Source organism: Phasianus colchicus, chromosome 15 (assembly GCF_987193195.1).
Source record: "Phasianus colchicus chromosome 15, bPhaCol1.hap1.1, whole genome shotgun sequence".
NCBI lineage: Eukaryota > Metazoa > Chordata > Aves > Galliformes > Phasianidae > Phasianus > Phasianus colchicus.
This window is the reverse complement of record NC_143450.1, coordinates 6,200,329-6,216,603: the sequence shown is the minus strand read 5'-3', so window position 1 is coordinate 6,216,603 and position 16,275 is coordinate 6,200,329. Positions and strand designations below refer to the sequence as shown.

The following is a 16,275-nucleotide window of genomic DNA, read 5'->3' as shown; positions in this document are numbered from 1 at the left end:
AAAACAGCTTCACACGTTAGCAGAGCCAACAGCATTTAGGTTCATCTGGTTTTTGGTGCTTTGGGAAGACTATAAATGAAGAGTTAATTGAACAACAGCAAAATACATATCAAGACAATCCCACAACCCATTTTTCGATAATTGTTTCTTCTCTTAAGAGAACATTACCTCTCTCACAGATGGTCAGAGTGATGCATTTGGGGAAATCAACCAACTTGGCTTTCTTCCTGATCTCTCTGCTTAGTAACTGCAGCGTTTAACCCCAGAAGTATTACTTAACTTTGCTCCAGATACCATTCTAATCAACAATATTAGGCTTCACAGTTGGAAAACTCTTTCTAAGGTCTCTGAACCTAATTTTATTTTTCTCAGTGTTTTAGACATTTGGAAACCGTTTGCCAATGTAAAGTTTGGTTACTTACGAATCGCTTGAAATAGGCTTACATAAATACAGCTTGTAGGAGGTTTAAGGAATCGTGTGAATTTCGTAATTCTAGGAGTTGTTCTTGTATAGTCATCTTCCAACTGAAATCAGTGGTGCATAGAAAGGAAGATATGTTAAACAGTTAAAGCACTGATATAGAGACTGGGATCTGACTTTCAAGTTCAGTTCCTTCTCTGAGATTCGGTCTCTGTGCTATAGTACATTATGCACATACTGGTATTTTCACATTCTGTGGCTTTGAGACGTTAAAAATAGGCGCCCAAGTACTGGTATAAGGACTGGTTAACAAGCCCCCAGAAATACTTGGTTTGTGTCTGTGTGGTTGCGGTGGACAAGTGGTTGCACTCTGCTTTCAGACAGAGTGACCTTCATCAGTCAGAAGCATCTCAGTGCTCAGGGGTGCAGGCAGAGAAGGGACTTATCCATCTTTTTCACAGCAAGTCCGAGTTGGGTGGAATAAAGGAGCTTGAAATCTAACCTGTGCTTTTGTTCTCCCTTTAACAATTGGGAAGACTCAGAACCGTGGTGCAGGTTGTACCGATACCATTCTCATGTCTGTTGTTTAATTCTGAAATTTAGAATACAAATTATTCCTTCTGTATCATTTGTTTCTTGAGTAACTTGAAAAATTTAGCTTTCTATTGAACGTCTTTGTAAAAATGATTTTGTACAAAATTTGCAGTTGGCTATAGGTGGTTCCAGTGAGAAAAATATCTTCAGATTTTGTTTTTCTTGATTTCTACCATTACTCCTTTGGTCTGAGGAGCCATGAAGTTCTTAAGTTGATTTGCATTTTTGGATTATTAGTTTAGAATGATTCTTAATTGCTTTTGTAATCTCCAAGTTATTTTCTTTTCAAGCCTATTCCATTTTGCTACTTTTTGCTGTGTACCTATTACTTAGTTGCAAATTGATTTTGTTCTTCCTTAAGCGATTTCTGAGGAGGATGTTTGGTAAACAAGTGCATTAAACTGGGAGACATCCAAATATGATGGAGAAGAGTTTCTAGCAAAACTGAAAGAACATAATTACTTTAGCCTAAAATTTAAAGCAGGCATATTAATCACGAGAATAGCAGATGCATATCTAAGCGTGTCAATACTTCTCATATACCAGTTCCCTCTTCTCCTCAACTCATGCTGATGTACATTTGGAAACCAAGTCCTTAGGCCAGCATTTGCTTGTGTATGTGACTGTTACGATAAAACTGACAGAAAGTGTATTATAAATTAAGGCCTTGAGCATTTATACTGAAGACATGATTTATATGAAATGGACCTAGTCTAAAGTTGCAAGGTTTCTGAAAACTTCACTTAGGTTCATAGAAATACCTAGGTTGGAAAAGACCTTCAAGATCACCATGCTCAGCTATTCACTGTCCTACCCAGTCCTGTTACGAAGCCGTGTCTCTTAGTGCCACATCTCTTAAATACCTCTTGCTGCTTCCTTGAGCTGCCCATCCCAATGCTTGGTCACCCTCTTTGAGAAGAAATTCTTTCCAATGTGAAATCTAAACTTTCCTTGGTGAAAATTGACTGTTCATGGTTCTTAAGCCATACATGAACTCAAGCAATTTGCCTTGTGTTTTGGGAAGACAATGACAATTCATGAAATCAAAAGAGAAGAAATACAAGAACCATGCAAAATAATACAACAATGAAATTCACCAGATAAATGCTTTAAAGTGGCTAAAAGAATATAAGCATGATAGGTACCTTTGTGTCTTTCCAAGATTGATCTCTGGTTCTGTTCTACAGGAGAATAATTATCTCTGAAAAACAGTTTTAAAAAAATAATAAACCTCTTTTTTTCTTTAATTTCCTTTGTTGGAAATGATAAGGAGAGTTTTAAGATGCAACTTGCTCAGTTTAACTCCAAGTTTCAAGTTTTTTTTTAACGGAGCTGTGAACTCAATTCTGACATCTGAAATTGCATGTAACTATCAGTGGTCTGACAAATCCTTTGGAAGGAAAATATTTGACAGCCCCACACCACCTCATCTCCACCCCGCTTCTCATCTAGAGGAAAAAAAAAAAAAAAAGAAGCTAATTGTACTGTTTGCATCCCTGTAGCTACAGGTAGATTTGGTGTTTTTACTGAGTTATCTGCTTTAATGAAACATGTTTCCTCTGGACACATGGCTGGTACTTACTTTTCTTGCTGATAGTATGAAGCTGCAGCAGAGCTGATCCTTTTTGGTGATGATTACTTTTTCAGTACAGTCTGAGTTCGTGTAAGATGTATGGAAAACAGTCCTGTCCTTAGCTTTGGAAGCAGTTTCTGTGATATTTCAGATGAGCGGTGTTGTGTTTTGTTGTTGCTTTTTTTATTTTATTTTTTTTTGTAATATCTTCATGCTACTCTGTACCTCAAATGCAGAGTTCCTTCAGGAAAGTGTTTGCTCTTCTTCCAGTCACTGCTTTTATGGAGATTGTTCCTTTTCTCACTGTTTCTAGGTAATCTGGGCTTCCATACTGCAGGATGCTTTGCTTTTGGCTCCAAGCCCAGCATCTCAGCATACTCCTCTTAATGGAGCTGAATTTTCCTGTCGCTGCCTGTTTTTCTCTTTGCCTTCTGCTTTTTAATCCAAGCAAGATTTTATTTGGATGATAAGCATGGGCAGACCAGCCCTCTGCTTGCATGGTGAGAAATGTCATTTTCTTCCAGCTCTGCTTAGCTTTCCCTCTGTGGAGCTGAGATTAAGTTAGTTCTGATACTGTCACATTGCAACATGGACAGAAGTAGGGAGCTTAGGAAGGTAGAAAAAAATTAGTTATAATCCAGCCAGAAAAATATTTAATTTTTTAGAAGATTTTCTTCAGATAAAACTCTAATATATATATATATATTCAGATAAAACTTTTTTTTTTTTTTTTTTTTTTTTTTTTAATCTAAATCTAGAATTTAAAGAATTCATCTAAGTAGTATTTTTCCTGGGTGCTTTTTTTTTTATTTTTTCATCTGTCAGTGAGGTTTTAGAAGACCTGGATCTATTTGCATTCTCCAAAATTATCCTATTGTGTGTACTGGAGAACTCCAGTGAGTGTCTCAGAGGACCTGAGGACACAGAACAGTGTGACATTGGGCTGGCTCTGCTCACAAGCCTCAGTGACAGGAGATGTGGTCTCACCAGGTTCACTGGAAGCAGCTTTCAGGATAAGTTGGAGGGATATAGGCTTTCTTGGATCCACAGTGATGGGCTGCAGCTTTTGAAAAATGTAAATACAAAGTATACTCTTATAATGTACAAAGAAATCAACTGCTTAAAAGCTCCTGTTGAGAAAAGTAGTTTTTTTAAAAAAGTAAATTGGCGTGGCATATTCTGTCATCTCAAGGTGCATTTAGGCCTAATTGCATTAACTATTTGTTTCCAACACACCTGTTAGTTTTTCAGAAAACTAGAATTTCTACCTCTCTGCAGAAGTCAGTCTTACTTTCACAAAGCTTCAAACTGTGCACAGGTCTCCTTTACCAACACTGGGTGAAGCAGCTGTTCCCACATGCCCTGTTATCACACTCTGACAGTTGACAGCAGAGCTTTTTATGTTTGTTCTCCTTAATCTATTTGAGTACAGAGATGTGGTCTAGTGAAGGTGAGCTCTTTTTAAACTATTTAAAATAACCTACGTGTTACAGATTAAAAGAGGTTATGGAACACAGATGAGAAGTTGTAGTAGGCGTGGCGAGGACACGGTGTGTGACGGGGTCAGGTCCCCTATGCTCAGGGCTTGCCAGGTGCTGTCCCACGATAGGACAGCGTGAATGCAAGGGGTGTAGACAAAGCAGGACGAGAATATTTAAGTGCCTGCTACATTTTAATAAACGCCATTTTGCTTCACCTATACTTGGGGTCTGTGTGAGCATTTGGCCCCGACCTGGTATGGGGTCGGTTTCGCTGGCAAAGCAGCACCTTATGGGGTGGAAAACGAGTGTTGCAGAGAGAACGGCAACAAATGGTGACCCCGACGTGATTCACCCTGTGAGTAGTAGCTGCCCGGCGTGCCCGTAAGGCGGTGGAACCTGTGAGGTGGCGGCAGGTCGCCTGCGGAAGACACACTGCGGTGGAACCTGTGAGGTGGCGGCAGGTCGCGTGTGTAATTATGGATCAAGTAATTAAGGTACTTTTATATTTTTGTAAAACTTATTGCAGTAAAACCGTTCCTTCTAAGAAGGAGATTGCGGCCGTGTTATCGCGGCTAGAAAAGGAGGGTGAGCTGGACTCCCCTAAACAGGTGCTCGATTCAAATAAGTGGGACTCACTCACTTCGGCGCTGTGCCAGCGCGCCATGTCCGACCAAAAAGCCTCAGAGCTTAAAACGTGGGGCTTGATACTTGAGGCTCTTAAAGCGGCAAAGGCAGAAGGAGGGTTCGGGGAGGACCGGAGCGCGACGGGGGCTGCCGGGAGCGGGTCTTTGCTTTCTCATAGATCCAGCGAGGCAAAGATGGCGCCGACGGCGGAGAGCGGAGGCGGAGAGACGGAGAAGAAGGAGTCGCCGAGTCAGTCATGTGAGCCGACAGCCCCGCCCTTGCCTTACCCTGCTCCGTCTTTATGCCCTTCTTTGGACAAAACGTCACAGCCAGAACCGCCCCTTGAAGAACGCGATAGGGCGGTAGGCGGAGCGCGCCGGTGTGGGAGCCCGCACCCGGGAGGGAGCCCGCGCCGGTGGGGGGGCCCGGTTACTGACTGGGCTAAAATTAAAGAGGCAGCAGAAGAAAAGGGCTTAGCGAATCCAGCTGCGTTTCCGGTTGTAGCCTCAGAAGACGGCCCAATTTGGGTTCCTCTAGACCCGAAAGGGATCACGAGGGTGCTTGAGGCAGTTGAGAAAAAGGGTTTGAAATCCCCCTTGACAATGAATGCCCTCGAGAACCTTACCGCACAGGGGCCTCTCTTGCCCTATGATATAGAGAATTTGATGCGTATGGTTTTGAAGCCGGTGCAGTATACATTGTGGAAGGAGGAGTGGCAGGCCCGGCTCAGACAATTATTGGTTACAGCGCAAAACGATCCAGCGAACGTATTACACAACTCCGACCTTCAGAGATTGATGGGTAGCGCACCAGGTCTGTTAACTGCCCAGGCACAAGTTACCCACCTGAGACCTGGGGAATTAATTGCTACATCTGACGCCGCTTTAGAGGCGTTTAGAAGGCTCGCAAGGAATGCAGAGCCCTCTACTCCGTGGACAGAAATTACACAAGGCCCCACGGAGTCATTTCAGGATTTTGCAAATAGGCTGATAAAGGCCGTAGAAGGGTCAGACCTTCCTAGGGCGGTCCATAGCCCTGTTATTCTGGACTGCCTTTATCAAAAGTCGAACGGGGACGTACGCGCTTTGCTAAGAGCGGCACCGGAAAAGTTTCACACCCCCGGTGAGGCCATCAAGTATATCGTAGAGAAGCAAAAGTCAAATCCGTCTGTGGCAGGCGAGGTTGCTGCCGCAGTGACTGGAGTGATGATGGCGCACGGGGGCTTTGGTTATCATCACCCCGGCTATCCGGCAGTGGATCAAGAGGCTCAAGGCCCATGTTTTAGGTGCGGCCAGTGGGGCCATATCAGGGCCCAGTGTAGGGCCAGAATAGGCAGCAACGAAAGTCCAGTATGCCAGTTGTGTGGGAGAAGGGGCCACAAGGCGCCGCAGTGTAGAGCTCGAAGTAGATCGCAGCAGCCTAATAGATCGAGAGGGAGACCGCGTTCGACCGGGGACCTCCCTGTCCGCTTGCAGTTGGGAGACCTGAGCCAGCCTATGGTTGCTTTGTCTTTGGGTTGTGAGGAGCGCCCTCTAGTGAAGGCCACTATTACGATCACTGATCTCCCACCTGATTCAGCGGGGCCACGGTCCATCTTTGTCACTGCCTTGATAGACTCTGGCGCAGATGTGACGGTTATTGCGGAATCCGATTGGCCCTCTACATGGCCTACAGGGGCGGCACAGATGATAGCGGGAGTGGGAGGAACAACACCCACCCGGAGGTCTGCCCAGAAGATTGAGGTTATCGTAATCAACAGGGATGGCTCCCTGGAAAGGCCTGTTCTGCTTACCCCGTTAGTGGCGCAGGTGCCAGGAACCCTCTTAGGGAGGGACTTTCTGCGGGGTGTGGCAGCACGCATAACAAATTTATAGTGGGGGCCACGATCTGCCAATTGTCAGAGCAGTATGCGATCCCACTGCGCTGGAGACAGGAAGTGCGACCTGTCTGGGTGGATCAGTGGCCCTTACCGACAGAAAAGCTTGTAGCGCTTCACGCATTAGTACAGCAAGAGCTTCGCTTAGGTCATATAGAACCCTCTCTTAGTCAATGGAACACTCCTGTATTTGTGATAAAGAAGCGGTCAGGATCCTATCGCTTGCTGCATGACTTGCGCGCAGTTAACGCTCAGTTAGTGCCTTTTGGTGCAGTTCAGCAGGGTGCACCCGTACTATCCGCTGTGCCTGCAGGCTGGGGGGTTGTTGTTATCGATTTGAAGGATTGCTTTTTCTCCATACCCCTGGCTGAGCAAGACAGGGAGGCTTTTGCCTTCACGGTTCCTGTCCGTAATAACCAAGGCCCGGCTCGTCGGTATCACTGGCGAGTGCTCCCACAAGGGATGGCGTGCTCTCCCACGATCTGTCAGATAGTGATTGACAGAGTTCTGAGTCCGGTCCGACAGTCCCCTAGGCAGTTCCTCCTGCTGCACTATATGGATGATCTGCTGCTATCATCCCCGACCCCATCGGGGCTCCAGTCATTAGAAGCCCAAGTGGTGACGCTCCTGACATCAGCCGGCTTCACTATTTCTGCTGAAAAGATCCAGAGAGGATCGGGGGTCCAGTTTTTAGGATATCGGCTGGGAGACAAAACTGTCCACCCAGTCGGGGTTGACATCAAACCCCGGATACGTACGCTATGGGATGTGCAGAAGCTAGTAGGAGCCCTACAGTGGATTCGAGGGGCACTGGGGATCCCTCCTCGCCTCATGCAGCCATTTTATGAGCAGCTTAAGGGCTCAGATCCGAACGAGGCGCGTTCCATCACGCCCGAAATGGCAGAGGCATGGAAGGAAATAACAGAATCCTGTTGTCAATCGGCTCTGTCTCGATATGATCCTGGAAAGGAGCTAGAAGTGGCTGCCTGTAAATGCGAGAGTGGGGCGGCTGCTGTTATAGGCCATGACTTGGGAGCCAAACCGCAACCATTGTGGTGGCATTTTTCCGTTCAGCCCACGCGTGCGTACTCCTCCTGGCTGGAAATATTAGCTAGACTTCTTCGTAAGTGCCGTCATACAGCTGTCAGAACCTTTGGACAAGAACCTTCTATTATCTATCTCCCTACATCATTTCGTGATTCTTTACCGCTCCCAGAGCCCATCTTGCTTGCTGTGGAAGGGACGTCAGCTTCTCTCACATTTGCGGACTCGCCCCCTATTTTCGAACTGGCGAGACCATTGCAGCTGTCGTTACGGTGCAGGGTGCAAGACTCGCCCGTGGAAGGGCCTACCCTGTTTACCGATGCATCATCATCAACGGGGCAGGGGGCAGTAGTGTGGGAAACAAATGGTCGCTGGGATTCCATAATCTTCACAGATCCTGGCGCCAGCGTTCAGATGCTCGAGGTCAGGGCTGTTGCGATGGCGATTGTTTATTGGCCCTCCCTTCCCTGTAACATAGTCACAGATTCTGCTTTTGCAGCTAAGCTCGCTTTGAAAATGGGCCAAGAAGGCATCCCTAGTACGGAAGCAGCGCTTATCTTAGAAGATGCTTTGTGCACCCGAGTAGAGCCTATAGCAATTTTACATGTAAGAAGTCATTCGGATGTGCCAGGATTCTTTTCAGAGGGCAACGCAGCCGCAGATGCGGCTGCAGGGTCCCGTGTCCTGACGATCCGAAAGGCCAGAGATCTCCACTCCACGCTTCACATAGGCGCCCGGGCACTCGCTCGAGCCTGTGGTATTTCCATTACAGCTGCAAGGGATGTGGTGCAGGCCTGCCCTCACTGCAATTCAGCTCCTGCTATTGGGGCGGGGGTCAACCCCCGCGGTTTAGGGCCGCTGCAAATATGGCAGACGGACTTTACGTGGGAGCCGCGAATGTCACCTCGGTCGTGGTTGGCAGTTACTGTTGACACAGCCTCCACGATGATCGTGGCTACCCAACACGGAAAAGCTAATTCTACCTCGGCCCAGGCCCACTGGGCTGTGGCTATTGCGGTCCTCGGCTTGCCAGTGCAGATTAAAACGGACAACGGCTCATGTTTTACATCACGGTCTACCAAGGATTGGTTAGAGGCCTGGGGAATTCAGCATACTACGGGTATCCCAGGAAACTCACAAGGACAGGCCATTGTTGAAAGAGCCAACCGCCTCCTCAAAGAAAAGATCTATGTTCTTGGGGAGGGGGAGGGATATAACGACAGAATCCCAATAGCAAGACAAGGAGAGATACTGGCCAAAGCTCAGTTTGCCTTAAATCACTATGAAAGAGGGGATGCCAGCAGGGCACCAGTAGAAAAGCACTGGCGACCCAGAATTCTAGAGGAAGGCCCTCTAGTCAAAATAAGAACGGAGGCAGGAATATGGGAGCCAGGATGGAGGATTCTAGTATGGGGTAGGGGGTATGCTGCTGTAAAACATGTCAATACGGGAAGTGTCATGTGGATCCCGGCGAGAAAGGTCAAACCAGATTTGATGAAAGAGAACAGTAACAAGGGACTCTGAGTTTTGCAGGTATGGCTTCTGTTAACACCGAAGAAGAAGGAGACAGCCCAGGAACCCCGAAAGAAGGCCGGGAGAAGCATAGAGGAAGACTCAACCGTTGCTGCCAACGAGAAAACGCGTTTTTAACAGGCAAATGCTATGTTTAGTGTGTGTGGTGGTTATTGCTTTATCACAGGGAGCGAGGGAATTCACTTTTTGTCACTGTCAGGGAATTTATGGGTTATTTAGGTAAATAAGATGAGCCAAAACAACTTTTGCTTTAGTTTGCAATCGGCTACCTCACTCTTTTGCACTTGCCTAATGGGCATCCCTCAATACACGTTAGAAGCCTTTGCGAGGTACACTACAAACCATTCCAGCTGCCGTAACAACACTGATCTAGCTAGCCAAACGGCATGTTTGATAAAATCTCTGAACGACTCTGGGGTTGCTGCAGCACAGAGCTTGGCTCAGATAGAACGCCTAGCATGTTGGTCAGTTAAGCAGGCGAATTTAACAACATTAGTATTGAATGCGATGCTAGAGGACACAAACAGCATTCGGCATGCGGTGCTGCAAAACAAAGCAGCCATCTACTTCTTGCTCCTGGCACAGGAGCATGAATGTGAAGACCTAGAAGGAATGTGTTGCTTCAATCTTAGCGACCACAGCGTATCCATCCATAAAGCGCTGAAAGCCCTGCGAGACCATACGGAGAGGATCCAGGTGGACAACGACCCCATCGGAGACGGGTTCAAAAAGACGTTTGGCAACTTCGGGAGCTGGATTGCGAAGATCGTTAATGACATAGTATTAGCACTTTTAGTAATTGTGTGTATTGCCACTATTCTGCCGTGTGTGATTATGTGCTTTCAGAATTGCTTGCTAAGGATTATGTAGTAGCTTAGGGACCAATGCATAGAGTATAGAGTATCACAGGTATCGGGAACAATTGTAGCGTTTGCGTTCGCGCTGTTACGGGATATTACTGAGCATAGGGAGGGGGAGATGTAGTAGGCGTGGCGAGGACACGGTGTGTGACGGGGTCAGGTCCCCTATGCTCAGGGCTTGCCAGGTGCTGTCCCACGATAGGACAGCGTGAATGCAAGGGGTGTAGACAAAGCAGGACGAGAATATTTAAGTGCCTGCTACATTTTAATAAACGCCATTTTGCTTCACCTATACTTGGGGTCTGTGTGAGCATTTGGCCCCGACCTGGTATGGGGTCGGTTTCGCTGGCAAAGCAGCACCTTATGGGGTGGAAAACGAGTGTTGCAGAGAGAACGGCAACAGAAGTTCTCTGGCAAATGTGAAGTACTGTTACTGTCTGATCTGGAGTGGCAAGGCAAGTGCATGTCCCACAGGAAAAGCTGCTTGCATGGCTGCTCATCTGTTAACACTTCCATTGGCAATTATCCAGTAGTTGCTGGGGAAATAAATTGTATTTAAAAAACAGATTGTTATGAAAAAGAATCGTACAGAGAAGTGTCCAGCACTGGAAGAAATTAAATACAGTTAGGTATTCTATGAAGAAATACTGTACAGAATGTAAATATTAGTAAGGCAACCAAATAGTGCCTGTTTTGGTGGATTAAAAATGTCTAGCTGTAGACATAATCCTTGCATTTTACAGTTGTTATTTCAGTGTAGCCGTCATATGTTAACACAGGCGTGCTTGTTTATTTTGTAGTGAGCAATTCTGTTTGCTTCTTGTTCTCAGGATTTCTCTCTTAAAAAAGGAAAAAGAAACAAACAATTATATCAAGTAATTGCTTCTACTCAGTTTTAATTACAATAATAGTAGTGTTTAATACCAAGTTCCTAGTGGTCACTATGATTTAGTCATTACCTATTTGGAACACTTGTTCGAGTATCTACTTACTGCTTTATGTTAAGCACAAATTGTTTACATTTGAACAAGAAAGATTATTTCTTTTCTGTTACATTTGAGCATCATTGTAAACAGAGCTCCAAATCCCTCTGACGTGTTCAGAGTTTAGACCAAAGCAGTAATGGAACCTAAGTAGGCAAATGAAATCTTGCCTTCTTGAAAAGAGAGTTGTGTCCTTAAGGCCTGCCCCTGTCATTGTTCTTGATAGGAGATAAATCCCAAGAGTTGGGAAAGTACCTTGTGAATGATAATGGATACATTTCTTCTGTGTACCTTGGGTGAGTGAGTCACTGGGAACAGCTTCCATCAGCTTCTGCAGGAAAAGGGACAACTAAGCTTCTAAGGAGAGGTTCAGCATGCCTGACCTTTTGTGTCCTGAAGACACGGGAGTAGTAGGCAGACTGTATACGGATTAACAATTTCTTATCTATACACTCTACACTTGTATGTGGAAAGAAAAGACCTGAAAAACAAACAAAAAAAACTCATGTAAATTCTCTGCCAACTGGTAGCAGACAGAAGATAAGAGACTGAAAGGCCTTGATCTTCAGGACCTTGCTGGAAGTGGAAGGAATATGTATAGAAGGGTTAGGAATGTGGCTGGGAACCTGTTTCAATTATTTTTTACTTCTTTCTTATGAGCTGTGGAAGGTAATTGTAGGCTTAGACGGAGTTGCAGCTGTGAGCCTTGAGTCCTGCTATTTACTTGTTCTTCTGTGGATTTGTCTACCCTCTAATACTGCCTTGTGTCACATAGGGTTGGGACCGAAAGACAGTTTGAAAAACCAGGAGCTCTTGTTTTCCATCAAGGTTGAAGATAGAGAAAGAAAAGTAAAAGGGGGATGTGCAAACGTCTTGCCTTTTTTGCAGCATTTTCCTTTTTCACAAAAGCAATACAAGATTCATAGAGAAATTTAACTCTCTCGAAGATGCATAGCAAAGCCATTTAGCCAGAATATAATAAATATGAATAAAATATGTAAAATCCCTTTTTTGTAAACACAGATTTTAATTAGTAAAAAGGTCTGCTTCAGAGCCAGACCATTATTTCCAGGTCTGTACCCAGCCAGAGTTTTAATTGGTATGGAAAGAATCAAGAAGTTGGGATGATTTATCAGGATTAAAGAAAATAAAAAGTAGTAACTAGTCAGATGCAAAGAAAGTGGTTTTTGTCAGCTAGAGAAATAAAATTAATCCATCTGTTCTCTAGATGGATCACACTTAAATTACTTCTCAGAGCATTAAATAGTTATTACTATATTAAAGACATTTTCTTGTATAAATTTTGAATAAAAAGAGTCTATTCTGTTACTAACAGTTTCATCAGCTACGTTTGCACATATGCATTCTGGAGTATGTTCATTTAAAAAAAACAAATTGTTTATCTTGTGTTCTTCTTCACGTTTATTTTATCTTCCTGTTTATCTTCCTTTTACCTCTCTGTTTCTTTTTCTATTTGTCTTCTATTTTTCCTGTTTCCCCTCTAATATTCATTTCATTCATATGATAGTAAATGTGTCTGTCATGGTTTTATTTGTTATTGTTTGGTTAGGTTGATTGGTTTGTTTGTTTGCCACTATTTTTTTGTATTTTATCACCACAATTTTAATTTCATTGATGTGATATTCTGCATTTCTTCTACATCTAATTCCAAAGGTTTGGAAGTTTCTCTTAAATTCATGTTTAATTCCAATGGTTAAGCTTTTTCTGAAGTTAATATAAGCTTAGACAGTTTAAAAACTTTCATAGTTCCTCAGTAGATGTTTCTATCTACTTTGTAGACTATTTATGCCAAATTTTGGCAGATTTTTCATCGCTGATAACACTAACATGCAACCTCAGGTGACATGCTTTACTTTCTATTTTAGATCTCAGACGAAAACACGTTGTTCTGTTTTCTTCAGTGGTTGATAAAAAACAGTAACTGAAATGGATGTGTGTGCAGTGCTCGTTGGTTGGGGACAGCTGAAAGCTATTTTAGGGTTGTATGTCTTAGGGTTTAGCTTGCAGCTTTTTCGATTAGTTGCTGCTCAGCTATTAAAGAAAGAGCAGCTCTAACACCAAATGAAGATTAGTGTGATGTGAAGTGCTTTTTACATAGTGCGTCTTTATCTCTCTTGTCAGTATTATTTTTGTTTTTAAACATAATGGCTGCCATCTTTATTCATCATAGGCGTTTGATAACCTGTCACTGTGGTGCATATTTAATTTGGAAGTGGGTGTTGCCAGCTCACTGTTCCTGAAAATAGTGAAACCCTTTGTTTGCAAACATAAGCCAGATTCTGCATCTCTTAAGCTTGTTACTTCCTACCAACATAACAAAACCATTCTTGTAATGCAGTTGATTGCTGGGATCGTGGAGGTGTTCAGTAGTCCTTTCTAGTCCTTTCAGTGCAGTGTCAGCCAAGTAAGCTTAAACCATTTTCACCATGCCTGGAAGCTGAAACCTCTCATTTAACTGATGAAGAGACAACGTGCAAGTGTATTCAGCTCTGTCTGCTGCTCAGCAGCAGTAACCTTTGGAAAAAGTAAGGTAACAGGCACGTTCATAGTACGATGCCTTTGCCCTCTCTGACACTGGAAATGGAGCACTTCCTTCCTGTGCTCCAGTGTGGTCAGGGCTGCTTGTATTGCAAGGGTGATTCTTTTGTAATGACACCAATAGACAGTGCTAAGTAATGGAGAGAAGAAATACAGATTACAGACCCTATGTCAACAGTCTGCTCTCATCTTATCCTTGAGAATACAGAAATTCAGTGTTTTTTGTTTGATTTTGGTTTTCAGTTAGGAAACAAGAAAGTATGCTGTTAAATGTTTGTGTTCTATAGAATTTAAAAATTCTACACTTAAAAGATGTGAACTTCATGTAGAGTCACTGAGTTGACTAACGTTATTGTGTCTCATGGAAGTAAAAAGACTTTTCTGAACAAATAAAGGTAATTCTAATTAACATGATCAAAGAACAGGCAATTATTGAGAGAGCAGTGTATGCAGTAGGAAGGGGTATGCAGGTAGAAATATTAAAAATGATTAAATTGCTTTGATTACTGAATGTTTAATGAGAAATGGAAGACATTAATCTTTCTTATATGGAGGGAGAAGGGGAAATGTACAGTCTATATTTGTGTGGCTGTGTGTTTTCTCCATGGTGGTTTACAAACAGATCCAAAAATGGCAGATCTATATTTATAAAGGGCAGATCCATGTTAAAAGGAAGTTCTGTTTCTCTCTGGAAAAGGATGTCTTAAATAATATATCATGTTTTGGTTCTTGAAAGTACCAATGATTGCATATCTACTGTCTTATTTATATTTCTATACAACTGTACTCTGAAAAGTAAGCTGAAGCTAAAAGAAGGTAAAGAAATTAAACTGCATGTCTTCTGCAAATAAACAGTACTTTGACCTGTTAATCACGTGTTTTTTTTTTTTCTTTTGTTTTGTTTTGTTTTGTTTTGTTTTGTTTTGTTTTTGGAGAACCTTTCTGGTTCTTTCTGTATACTGTAGATTTTCCATGTAAGAGCATCCAAGGGACAGCTCCTCAGCTGTGTGGTTTTTTTTGTTTTTTTTTTTTTTTGAAGTGAGTAAAACTGCATCATTTTCTGTAAGAGGCAGTGAATTTTATAAAAGGCAGTTTTGTTTCTGTACAGTTTTCCTGATGGACTAATCCTCAGTGGAGGATTCAGTCTGTGGTGTGAAACTTGTGTTTCTCTTTTAGCTCTTACCAACTAAATGGTTCTAGAAATATAGTGCAGGCTGGATAATCAGTTTGTATGCCAGAAGAGATAGGAAGACTGTAGGTGGTAGCAGTAGAAGATGTGTTTAAAACTTCATTTTTGCTGACCCAAAACCTAGGGTGGCTAAAAAGATAAAACTTCTCAGAGAACGGTCTGTGCCATCTCAAAATTAATGTGCAGTGTTCCTCCAGAGGTAGGAGTAGTGAATGTACAGCCAAAGGCTGCTTGTGAGGGATCATCTTGTGGAGCAGCATAGTGCTTTGTATTTGCATCCCCCTGCTGATGCCATTGCAAAATATACTCAGTTCCTTTATTTTTACAGAGACACACTCAAAAAGCTGTAAGATGCTTGTCTTGTCTCGATTCCTCTGGCAATGTTTTCCTCTCTACTCTTCTATCTGGTTGTGCTTGGGAACTAGCTTCTGCTTTATCTCCATTTAGGCCTGGATGACAAACTATAAATTCACCAGATAAGCTGCTCAGTACAGGGAAATTGCTGCCAGTTACTTGTGTGTACTCTGGCACAGGGTTCCTGCACTGCAAAAGGAATCATTCTGTTTCCCTTGCGCAGGAACTCGGGAGTGATGAGCAATTTCTCCATTGCATGCAGAATAACTCAGAGATTGCCCTGTAGCTGTGGCATGCTAGCTGGTGGAGGTGCTGGATGGCTCTGAGATGTTTGTGACTGGTTCCCTTAGTGGGATGGAGCTTGAAATGTGTCTGCTTGACTTAGACTGAGGCCACAGTTGAAACTGGAGAGCCAGCTGGAGGGAAGGGCTGTAGCTGAATTTTGTTGTTGAGTTAACCTTAACACCAGTCTTGAAATGTAGGGACCTGATGGGAGCAAGGACAAAGAGATGTTTCTTTTGTTTTTGTAATTTAAGGAGACTAAGAATAATACAGGTGGAGTTCTTTCAGATAAGGTTAACATTCCACATCATCTGCTCACAGAACTGTTTCCTGGGCCTGAGCACTCGTGGGATGGTCTGTGTAGTTTTGAAAGGAAAGACCATGATATGTGAGTAAAGTGTGAGGTTGTTTCTGTGTCAGTTCTCTGTTGCAGTGGCTTTCATTCTCATAGTGGGATCTCGGAGTCTTCATCAGCAGCGAAGCTCTCATCCACTGTAATGAAGACAGCTTTATTTCAGAAATTTGTAATTTGGAGACATCTTTTCATAATAATTCATGTAAAACATGCTCCACTACAATTTTCTTGTTAATTCCCAATTTCATAGAGAGCTTTCAAAAATCATATAGCACTGGCATTGCTATTTAGTAATATTATAAAGCAACTAAATGTAAGGTATTTCCTAAGAAAAATCTCTACTTGCTTGCTTCTGCCACAGCTATTAATATTCTTCTCCATTTTTTGTTGCTTTAGTTTTTGTACTTTTTTCCCCCCCACTGGTCTTTAAGTAATGTGCTTTTCTGTTACACACCTTCAAATTATAGTCAGTAAAATTGAGCACAGTGGAGTTTTAAATGTTCTCCCACTCCTGCTATGCTTGCTGGATGTACTGCGTTCTGATCGG

General features: G+C 43.3%; 2 protein-coding genes across 6 annotated transcripts in view; both read left to right on the top strand.

The window, feature by feature from the left end:
- TENM2 (teneurin transmembrane protein 2) overlaps positions 1–16,275 on the top strand; it is a 979,011-nt gene that overhangs the window by 101,838 nt on the left and 860,898 nt on the right. The gene's annotated exons all lie outside the window — the stretch shown is intronic.
- LOC149915884 (uncharacterized) lies at positions 4,111–10,300 on the top strand. 2 transcript variants are annotated; one of them, XM_090150843.1, is made up of 2 exons: positions 4,111–6,042; positions 9,139–10,300. In XM_090150843.1, exons 1-2 carry the CDS (start codon positions 4,546–4,548, stop codon positions 9,160–9,162), a joined length of 1,521 nt encoding a protein of 506 aa, XP_090006969.1. In that variant the 5' UTR covers positions 4,111–4,545; the 3' UTR covers positions 9,163–10,300. The 2 variants fall into 2 exon arrangements, with proteins under 2 accessions (XP_090006969.1, XP_090006970.1); XM_090150844.1 differs by having other exon boundaries at positions 4,111–6,050; positions 9,147–10,300.